Here is a 10,629-nt window from a genome sequence, read left to right as displayed (position 1 = left end):
TATGCACGGATAAATGTGAACGAATGAGCGAGCGATAATATTTGTATTATTGATTACGCGGCCGTCCAAAATTTCAAAAGTTTCGATACGGAAGCTGTTACCCACAAATTTCTCGATGTTTTACGCATGTTTCGCATCATCAGGACGACATCTTCTAATTCTTTAAGCACGGTTATCGAATCGATCGTTTGTAAAGTACTATTATAGTTCTTGATTATGAATACAAGTGGTCGCAATGTGTAATTAGCTTTTTTTCTATTTGCAAACTAGGAATTTGTGCAAATACATTCTGAATACATTTACATGTATTCTGTTGTTTCATTTGTTATGTTATTTTGTTGACACGCATACGACGAAGTAGTAAACCCGTGAAAACTGTTATTTTCTAAATTATTTAACCATTGTCTTTTTATCACCTGGTTAAATGCGTAATCAGCTAAGGAACGGCGAAAGAAAATTAACAACTATGTGATAAATAATATTTAACACATATTCCAAAACAGTCGCTGAACGAGTATAATGTGAAAAATGGTCAACTGTACAGGTAGTTTGAGTACGGATGTGAAGAGTGAACAAGAATCCCGAATCGATACAGTTATGTTCCCACAACATTTTTTAATACCGCTTGTTGCGAAAATGCTGATGCTCGAGTTCAGAAATTTCAGCGGCACGTAACAGGCGTATTACAGGTACATATATCGGCTCGTTGAGAGCTCAATCGCTGCCTGTCGGAGGCACACATTTATCGGGTTATCAAGAAATCGATAGTGTAAAGTTTTCGGTTACCCGGTCACGGTGGTCCACCTCGAATACTTTGAAATCTCTTATTTCTTTTTGTTGAAAATTTGCGTTTCCGTTGATTAATAAAAAACACCTCACCCATGCTCTTTTTCCCAACAAACCCTTATCGTGCTGTAACGGGTAGGACAATCTTTTACCTAAAGAAAGGCAGTCGTCTTTTGCAAATGCATTTAGTACAAGTCTCGCAATATTCTGTAACGTTTTGAGAGTCAGGTTTTCGTTAATTTTTGTGAACAAACGAGAGTGCATAGATCTCGCCTGCTCCGGGCATGTATTTTAGTTACATGTGTGACCCAAATCCAGCTGATAAGGTACATAAATAATTACTATACACGTTAAGTACTTCAGAACAGCGTGATAAGAACATTGCGTTTGTCATCATGCTTTCTTTCTCGTTACTTAAAAATTGTTCAAGCCAGCAAATAAATCCTCTATACATCGCAAAGCCGCTTAGTACGTAATCTGAAGACATCGTATAGTATAATTAAATCGCAATAATGCGATAACCTCGTGTCTGCACGGTAGTAATATCTGAAATCAAGTTTCGATGCGAAAGCGTGGTCGCCACGCATTTGCGCCTGTATTGTACAATCCGAGTAATAAAACTTTGGAATACAGCGCGAATTACGTGGAAGACGATAAAAAGAAAAATTTAGTGAACGGAAACCCTAGTTTACTAAATGAGTAACTCTAGAGGTATCTGGGCCTTATCGCGAACGATGCGTTACCGTTGGACAATCGCCCTTCTTGTTCCCAGTAATTGTCGGATGAGTTTCGTTTCAAACTAATATAAGGACGGTAAAGACCTGCAAACTCTGTGTGGTGCTGGTATGGGAGGCGGCGCACGCACGCATGGATCATAGTATACACATCTAGAAAGATAAAACAAGTTATCACAGTGATATCAAAAGCAGCTTATCGCTTTATTCGTATCTCGTATAGGCATAAGGTTCAGTTGTCTTCTGGTTGAGTTTCTGATTAGTTTGCACTCCCGGATCGGGAAAAATGCAGGGGTTGATCGTTTCCCGGCGTAACGCGGTTGCGCCGCTCCTGCTGGTGGTTCTCCTCGCGGTCTCAGCAACGTGGGCCCAAAGTGAGGGTGAAACGTTCGAAAGTGCTTTTAAAATCGAAGATTCGGTTCCGCCGGAAAACGTAGCGGTCCCTGATCAGGAGGGTCGCTTCCAACCCCCGGAAACGTCGCCGTTATCCGAGCTGGCCGATCTGAACGGCGGTGTGCTACCGGAAACGCCGGCTCAGCCTAGCGCGGAAGAGGGAAACAGGGAGGTTGTCGAAGAACCGGAAGTGCCGAAGGAGGGTAACGGACTCGACGAAGAAGTCTCGCCTCAGGATCTCGAGCCGGAGCTCGCCCCGTCATTTGGGACTTATTCCGGTAATGAAGGCTTAAAAAGTGGAAAATACGTCGCCTACGGTGAGCAATTCGTTTCTTATCATTGGGCGTGACCGTTAAGTACTGGTTCCCATGTTTCGTTACACTGATTTGTTCATCGTCGTTTGGCTTTTTATTTATCGGAAGGAAAAACCGCGTCTTGTCAGCCAGTTGTTTTCGCGAGCTTGAAACGAGCGTCGTGACGCCGCTAGCGGATTTTTATATCATGAAACAAGTAGCTTGGTTCGATTGCATCGTATTCGCACACTGGAGGGTTCGGAAAAATTGAAAATTCTTCGCCGCTTCATTGCGTAGATAATGAGAAGAAATTGGCATTAGGTATTTCTTCATGTTTACCACCAATTTTTAAACGCTAATGTTTGCATTCGAGACCCTGCCAAAGTTGGAATCGATGATAGCCACGTCGCGGCGTCGGTTCGAAATAGTAAAGACAGACAGTTTCAAGCTTATGGTACCAATTCGCTTTTCGTCGTGATGTTTACCGTACTTTCTATTTAAGCTATGGCAAGCTAAAAACAAACCCGAATGGATTCTGCTATCTCAGATGAGTTTTTGTGACTCATTACGGTGCTTAGTAAGAATGTTTTTCCATCAACTACGCGAGAAGGTGAAGCGAAATGATTTGCTGGTTGAAATTTTTTATCAATAACGACTTACTGTTACTGTATATCTGCAGTTATTTCCAGATTAAAAGTAGTACCAAACATAGTAGTGAGTCTTGAGGTTGATCGCGCGTCAACTTCGATGCTTTATCATATCTTATCGGAGTATTATCAGTTACTCACTAACTGACATGAATCTGCTATGATTCATCATTTGCAACACACCTTGCTTTCGTAAACGAAACGAAGCGTAGTACCGCGCAGGGCTGATAACGGGGGATTTCATTGACTTATTGTTAATTATATCGCTCATCGTCATCCCTTCAATTCCGAGGACGAATCCGTCTACTTCATATCGCGGAAGACTGTCACATTATGGTAGAAATGAATTTGATTCCTCGTTAACTCTAGAGAGTCTTCGTTTTATTAGCATTTGGACTATTGGAAGTATAGAAAATTCGTTTGATACTGCGCTTGACAATTCGACGAAAAAGTTGGAAATCCTCTTTCCTTATCCGAAATTTACGTTACAGTATAATTATAACACATTTAGGTATAATGGATCAACCGAAGTTGATTTATAATCTTGATTTTTTACTCCATCGTCGCACCCTAATGTTAAGTGAAAAATTGCAACAGCTTACTTTTTGTGTTTAAATGTACACGGTGAGACCTTGTTACGCTGCTGAATCCGTGTGTTTCATGGTTTTTGTATAGATTCCGATGACCCAGAAGCTTATAGATATGCACCTGCCGAAGGTGGAACGACTAATTATCTCATTACGGAAAGCAGGCTGGCGACTATTAGGTCGCAATTTATGTATTGGTACTTCGATAAGGGTGGAGACAACAACAGGGGCGATTACCAGACAAACATACACGCCTCCACTAGCAGAATTCATAAGAATTTCAATTTCCAATTACCTTTCTATGGATTTCGATTCAATTATACTCAGGTGAGTAAGTGTTTAATATAACGAAGGATGCGCGATAATTGTAGTCACATAGATCAAGAATAAGTGGAGGGATAAAGTGCCGCTGATATTTGGCTATCTGAAACGTTATTTCAGACGGCCAGCCATCGGCTACGAATTCTTGTTTGTAATTTGTCTTACACTTGTCTGTTTAATCGATCCATTGAATCTTTGAGAATGGGGAAACATTTTTCCGTACGTTTATCTGGAAATATTCAATAGTGTTCAGAGAGTTGCTTCAACTAAAATGCAGTCTTCATCCTCTCTTAGCTATCCATGAATGGTTACCTGGAGTTCAGCGACCCACCGGAACACTTTACTTACCCTTTGGTCTTTCCAGTCAAAGACTGGCCTCAAAAAAATGACCCAAGTTTCATCGGAATTTATTTTAGCAAGTGCAGAATAGGTAAACTGAGGCCAACGGATTTGGATCAAAGAGAGCCTGGGGTGTACTTCAGGTATTTTGATTACAGTATTCTTCAATCTCTTTGAATTTTTCTTGCCTTAAACCTGTGGTACCACATCTCTTTATTCCCGCTCAATGACTTTCAGACAAGAGAGAGATCTTCAAAGAAGAACGGATCAGTTTGGAGTGGAGGTCCGCGAACGAATTAAGTGGGACATACGCGAGGGTGTCGTTGGGTCCGACACCTTTGACCCAAAGCATGTGGTCATAGTGACTTGGAAGAATATGTCCTTTGCTGGAGGTATCGACAACTCTCTTTACCACACTAACACCTTTCAAATGGTTTTGGCCACTGACGAAGTTTACACTTATGCTATGTTCAACTACCTGAACCTCGAGTGGTCTAGTCACACAGAAGCTGGAGGTGATACCACCACTGGTGACGGCGGGAAACCTGCCTATGTAAGTCTACTTAGGAATCAACTTATTTACGTGAAATTCTGCGATCTGTTAATTTTCGAATGGAAAAGTAAAATTGCCTGTTTCTTTGTCGATTTCCAAAGATTGGATTTAACGCTGGAAACGGGACGCAAAGTTACGAGTATCAGCCCTATTCTCAAATGTCGACAGTTCGCGATCTCACTGGAAGAGGCTGGGTCAACGGTTTTCCTGGACGTCACATATTCAGGATAGATGAAAAGATTATGCTCGGAAATTGCAACAAAGACATTGGTGAGTAGTTTGATTCGTGGTCTGAGGAATATTTTACACCACATGCCGTTGAATTATCTTAATGGTGCTAAACAATCTTGATTTCAATTACAGCTGGGACACATTTACCACTTGTGTTCGCACCGGAGAGCGGAAACATGCTTGGGGGAAGTGTGGTAAACATAACGGGTCCTTGTTTCGATACAAACGAGAAAATAAGGTGCATATTCGACATGGAGGAAGTAGTCGGCACTGTTATTGACACCAACAGAGCCATTTGCGTTCAACCATCTATGCAGGCAGAGGGATATGTTCGTTTTGAGGTGGCTATTGGAAGTGGTAGATTCAATTGGAAAGGAAAATACTTCGTCGGTAAGATGCTTCAATTACTGCAATCGACGTTACACTACCATTGTAATGTGTAACATTTTTGAATGCTTTGTCCATTTAATAATTTCAGAAACACCTGCAACGGCTCAAGAAAAGATATTCTTCTCTACCAGAGCTGTGCATGAACGATCTCCAGCTGAGATCGAGATAACTTGGAACCAATACAATTTAACTAGCAACCTGAACGCTGTCTTGCAAATTTCCTTATGGGGATATCGCGAGACGACTATTCGACCTGAATTCGAATACATTGATGTATTAGAGGCGAGTATTTTATCTGATTTCTTATCCTCGTACTCTCTGGTTGCCAGACGATTCCGAGATTCCAACGTTCATGCATATTCATTTATTATATTTATACCCTTTGAACAAATTCACAAAATTATTTATACAATTTTTGTCACAGGAGAGCACAACCAATACCGGCACGTACACCATTATTCCTTCAAATTTCCGAGCTAGAGAGAATCCGTTACACCTTGACATGCACTTCGGCTTCATCAAAATAAACCTTACCAACCCAAGCCAATATTCTGGACTAAACATCTCGCCGTGAGTCTTATTCATTCGAATAAATGATACAGTGACTACATGTCATGACCATCACTCCTGCACTTACAAAATTTACATATCCCTGATAATTTGTTTCAAGAGTGCTGTGGAGTAGACCGATTCCTTTGGGATGGTACTTTGGGCCCCAATGGGAAAGACTTCATGGAACAAACTGGCCAAAAGCGCTCTGTAATAATTGGATTATGAACGACAGGTACTTGAAAAATTTTGCAGCTGAAGTAGCGCTTTGTCCGTGCACGTTGGCGCATGCATTGAATGACAAGGGCCGCTTTATGCCCGATTTTGATTGCGACAAGGACTCGAACCCCGATTGTTACTACCACCGAGGTGCGGTTCACTGCGTCAAGACTGGCGCACCAAAGTAAGTCCTTAGTAATCATCGAACATAAAAATCACCCGGCTTTTACCTAACTGAAACATTGTGATACAGCCTAGACGGTTCAGAGCAGCAGTGTTGTTACGACAAAAACGGCTATGTCATGTTGACATACGATCAACAGTGGGGTTCACGGCCTGGTAGATCTCACAACTTGGGCTACCTGCCGTGGAACGAAGCGAATAAAGTACCAACCCTTTCTCACTGGTTCCATGACAAGGTTCCAGCATATCTTTGCTGTTTGTGGCAAGAGGAGCAAGCCGTTGGATGTGAGACTTTAAGATTCGAAAGAAGGCCATCTCAAGATTGTGTCGCTTATCAAGCTCCAGCTGTAGCTACCGTCTTTGGAGATCCTCATTTTTTTACGTTCGATGACCTGGAGTATACCTTCAACGGAAAGGGAGAATTCGTGTTGACCCGTGTCGATACTATCAAAGACAAACTTGATGTCCAGGCTCGATTTGAACAGATGCCAGACAACTTTTACGGTGCAGTCAACGCTACTCAACTCACGGCCGTCGCAGGTATTCGAAATAACATTTGAAATACGAAAAACTTCATATAGAACAGCGTTTTTATTTTGCTAATCTTATTTCATCTTAGCACGAGGCAATAATTCAGCTACAATAGAAGTTCGATTGCGACCGATGCATGCGAGATGGAGATACCACTTGGACGTGTTTGCCGATGGAAGACGGATATATTTTGATAGGACGTCATTGAAGTTTCAACATTTTGCTGGCGTCACGGTTTACACCCCGACTTATATTCTCAACCAGAGCGAAGTTGTAATCATGTTCCAGACAGGCGCTGGAGTTGAAGTTGTTGAGAATGAAGGGTTCATGACTGCCAGGGTCTACTTGCCATGGTCATACATGGTATGAACGATTCGTTTAAGCTAATTGTAAGTAACAGTGGGATTAATTATTCCGTACTTAACCGATATAAACAATATTTGTACAGAATAAAACACGAGGACTGCTGGGCAACTGGAGCTATGACATTTCTGATGACTTCACCAATCCGGATGGTACCATTGCGTCAGTGTCCAATGTGAATAGTTTTGAAACAATTCATAAACAATTCGGTATAAACTGGATCCTTACGGATCGCGAGGATTCGCAGAAAGGAGCTGCCTTGTTTACGAGGGAATTTGGTAGAACGGCGAGCTATTACGCAAATGCATCATTTGTGCCCCAGTATCTCAGAACTCCGGTCGAATTTTTAGGAGCTGATCGGTATGGGTTGATTATTCGAAAATTACGAGCGGGTGCGCTTAGTCTGATAATCATATGGATAACTCACAAATTTTCTATTCCACAGCGTGGACGATATAAATAGAGCAAGTGAATTGTGTGGTGATAATTATCAATGTCAGTACGACTATGGAATGACCCTCAATCGAGATCTCGCACATTTTACTAAGAATTATTACGACACTGTAACTGAGATTAAGGCAACGAATGGCAAGCGAAGTATGTTGACACATGTATTATATTAGTATTCAGTTGCAAGGATTGAGAAAGTTTTCCGTCAGAAAAAGAAAACCATGTGATAATGTGTGATTTGCATTTCAGCAATATCTTGCGGAATATTGGAGACACCGCGATTTGGTAGAAAAAGCAATTTCCTTTTCATACCCGGTACCAAAGTGACCTTCGAGTGCAATCAAAACTTTATACTAATTGGAGATCAGCGTCGAACATGTTTAGAAGGGGGTCAATGGGACATTCCGGAGTACGGATACACAGAGTGTCTACGTAAGTATGCATTCATAAATTTTTCTTTGTTCTGCCACATTACATGATCGAAATTGAACGCACCTGATTGAAACGGTTTACTCATCTGGGCGCTTTACATCGTGTAAGAAAGTTCAGACAGATATAAGCACTTGTTTGGAACCTCTAATGCATTTAGCAGGTGTGCAGAATGTAATTATTGCGGTCACGATATGGTGTTGAGTAAAATTAATTGGAAAGAATGCTTTTAACATCTGCGGCAGACTTCGTCACAACATCTTTGTTGATGAGCTTGAATTTCATCACTGCTGCGATACTGTAGGTCACATCGAGTATACTCAGAGAACAGCATGGACTATTATGGGAATAATAATCGCGGTACTGATACCAGCGATTATCATTGGGGCTCTGATAATAGTTTGCATAAGAAGGAATGCATCGTCAGATAGTTCAGCTAAATCATGGCGGTTTTCTGATCGCGGATACGGACTTGATAACGATTCGCCTCTTTCACGGCTAAGCACCCCTTTGAAGTCGGGCGAGCGAACCATTTCTCCTACTAGCGAAACTAGTACCGACGGCAGTAGTACTAGGAAACGAAGATCCTATGACAAATCATATCGTACCAACGAACCACTTCCTGACAAACCTTACACAGAATTTGAGGAGAAGGTTTGGGCCCTAGAGGATGATCCTGTAATTCGGAATAGCGTTGCTATATATGCAGAACCGCTTAGAAAAGCTGGTAGTCCGAGCAAAGAAAGTGATGTGTGAAGACATCTATTATTAAGATTGTTTTTATACGAAAGAGACTTTTAATTCATGTGTCATTGTAAGTCTCTGATGTCAGCTTCAATTATTAACTGAACTGTACTTATTTGTGACCACAAATTGCGACGTCATCAAATTCCTAACAATTGCAGTATTTTACTTCATTAATCATCCGCTACATTAGAATTGTTGCTTATGTGGAATAGAAATCTGGTATTCACTAAAAATAATATTACCTCTTGTGAGAAGCAAATCAGATTTTCAGAGACGTGACTTATACAACAAATGAATTATAAACCAATAAGCTTTTTTTACGATGAAGTCTGTAGGAGTTTTTCTGTGTCTTAAACTAGTAGTAGTAATAAACATGCAGTCTTTTTTCGAATCAAGACCATATGTTGCAGTATATTATATAATTTGTAGTAAACGATTTATGTCATATACTGTTGTCGTATTATATTCTACTTATGCTGTAACGTTTATGTTATAATAAATAAGTACTACAAATTTTGTACTACCAGGAAATTTCTATTCCACACAAGCATTTTGAAATCGGAGAATTGTAATAAAAAACGCAAACTTTAATTGTACAGAATCGGTATTACAGTGGAATGGAAATTTCCAAATTTGTACAGGTGAAATTTCCATTTCTCAACATCCATTCAAACACATATCCTCTTATTACCGGTATCATATTCCTTGTCTTGGAGCTTGGTAACAATTCCCTAAAATCATGCAAGATATTACCTTTCATAATTTTATTGCGGCACAGAGATTATTGCCGATCGGTTGTAATTACTACGTTCTCGAAATACCTAAGAACGGTTTTATTTTTGGGGTGGGGTACTCTCCTGAAGGCTTAATTACATTTTGCACAACCGTTTAAACAGTAATCCGAATGTCTTAATACCTTACGATAAGGTATATTCACTTTTCACAGAATTTAATTTGTATCGATAATTTGTAATATTGATTCCTGATGAAATCTTCAAATACAGGTCAACAAGAGTATAGTTCAAGACAAGCTGGGATCACTTCAGGCATAGTATTTGCAGCTATAATTCCAATAATATTGGTCATAGTGTGTATTGGCTATCGAGTTGTTCAGAAATGGAAAGCTGAACGAGAGCAGGAAGAAGCACTTTCAAGGTAATAAAAGTTACTTTTCCTCTTCTCATGTATCTCTTATCGGTTCACTTATACCAAACCTGTTCATCCGAATATTGCAATTTATAGACAACGATCTACCGAGATGCAAAGGATTGCGCAGATCAAGCAAGCGAGAGAAGATGCAGAGGATGAAGACGACGATGAAGATGAAGAATCAGTTCCGAAATCTCCTTACGCAAGTAAAAGTACAGAGATCAATTAAGAGAAAAAATACCCAATAGTTGTATAATCCGTATTCGAAAAAAAAAAGGAAAAAAATACGAAAGAACTCAGTCCCATTCCACTGTTTGGTGTTGAACATTAGAATTACACTTCGTGCCTGAGTAAATTTGAGTTTATGTAGATCGCACAATGCGAACCATTCAGATCATACCTCATTTAAATCCGCAATGTATCAGCGACGACAAATTATACATAATTAGATATAAGTTATTATACATAGGTGTACAATGTTACATACGCCTAGAGGTATGTAGCATATGTATAGTATACATAGTACAATACAAGGGGAGAACTGAGACGATCATTAATTAAGCTGGGCAATATAAATTCAGCTGTTATTATAGGCGTCTAACAATATTTATATAGAGAATCTTTTTTTTTTGAATCAATAATATTATATATGATACATCAACTCCATAATGTTTATGCCGCCATATTTCGAATTTTTTCAAAATCAGACAAATTTCGTTACATATCTCACACTTA

The 10,629-nt window shown here is 40.1% G+C and overlaps 1 protein-coding gene across 3 annotated transcripts; it reads left to right on the top strand.

Annotated features, from left to right (window-relative positions):
* The first annotated feature begins 1,644 nt into the window (after positions 1 to 1,644).
* LOC124307066 (protein mesh) lies at positions 1,645 to 10,455 on the top strand. Of its 3 annotated transcripts, XM_046768386.1 has the most exons (16): positions 1,649 to 2,230; positions 3,529 to 3,767; positions 4,056 to 4,243; positions 4,338 to 4,653; positions 4,755 to 4,923; positions 5,017 to 5,274; positions 5,363 to 5,556; positions 5,699 to 5,844; positions 5,945 to 6,226; positions 6,296 to 6,765; positions 6,845 to 7,119; positions 7,205 to 7,479; positions 7,565 to 7,716; positions 7,819 to 8,001; positions 9,750 to 9,900; positions 9,988 to 10,455. In XM_046768386.1, exons 1-16 carry the CDS (start codon positions 1,807 to 1,809, stop codon positions 10,121 to 10,123), a joined length of 3,858 nt encoding a protein of 1,285 aa, XP_046624342.1. In that variant the 5' UTR covers positions 1,649 to 1,806; the 3' UTR covers positions 10,124 to 10,455. The 3 variants fall into 3 exon arrangements, with proteins under 3 accessions (XP_046624341.1, XP_046624340.1, XP_046624342.1); XM_046768385.1 differs by lacking the exons at positions 9,750 to 9,900; positions 9,988 to 10,455 and adding an exon at positions 8,303 to 9,290 and having other exon boundaries at positions 1,645 to 2,191; XM_046768384.1 differs by lacking the exons at positions 9,750 to 9,900; positions 9,988 to 10,455 and adding an exon at positions 8,303 to 9,289 and having other exon boundaries at positions 1,646 to 2,230.
* The last annotated feature ends 174 nt before the right edge of the window (positions 10,456 to 10,629 follow it).

The sequence above is a fragment of the Neodiprion virginianus genome, chromosome 6 (assembly GCF_021901495.1).
Source record: "Neodiprion virginianus isolate iyNeoVirg1 chromosome 6, iyNeoVirg1.1, whole genome shotgun sequence".
Taxonomy (NCBI): domain Eukaryota; kingdom Metazoa; phylum Arthropoda; class Insecta; order Hymenoptera; family Diprionidae; genus Neodiprion; species Neodiprion virginianus.
This window is presented reverse-complemented; position numbering and strand designations above follow the sequence as displayed.

Coding starts and splice junctions, on each gene's coding strand:
- LOC124307066 (XM_046768384.1), top strand. CDS start 1,807: ATGCAGGGGTTGATCGTTTCCCGGCGTAACGCGGTTGCGCCGCTCCTG. Junction 4,924..5,016: donor AAATTGCAACAAAGACATTG/GTGAGTAGTTTG, acceptor TTTCAATTACAG/CTGGGACACATTTACCACTT. Junction 6,227..6,295: donor GTCAAGACTGGCGCACCAAA/GTAAGTCCTTAG, acceptor ATTGTGATACAG/CCTAGACGGTTCAGAGCAGC.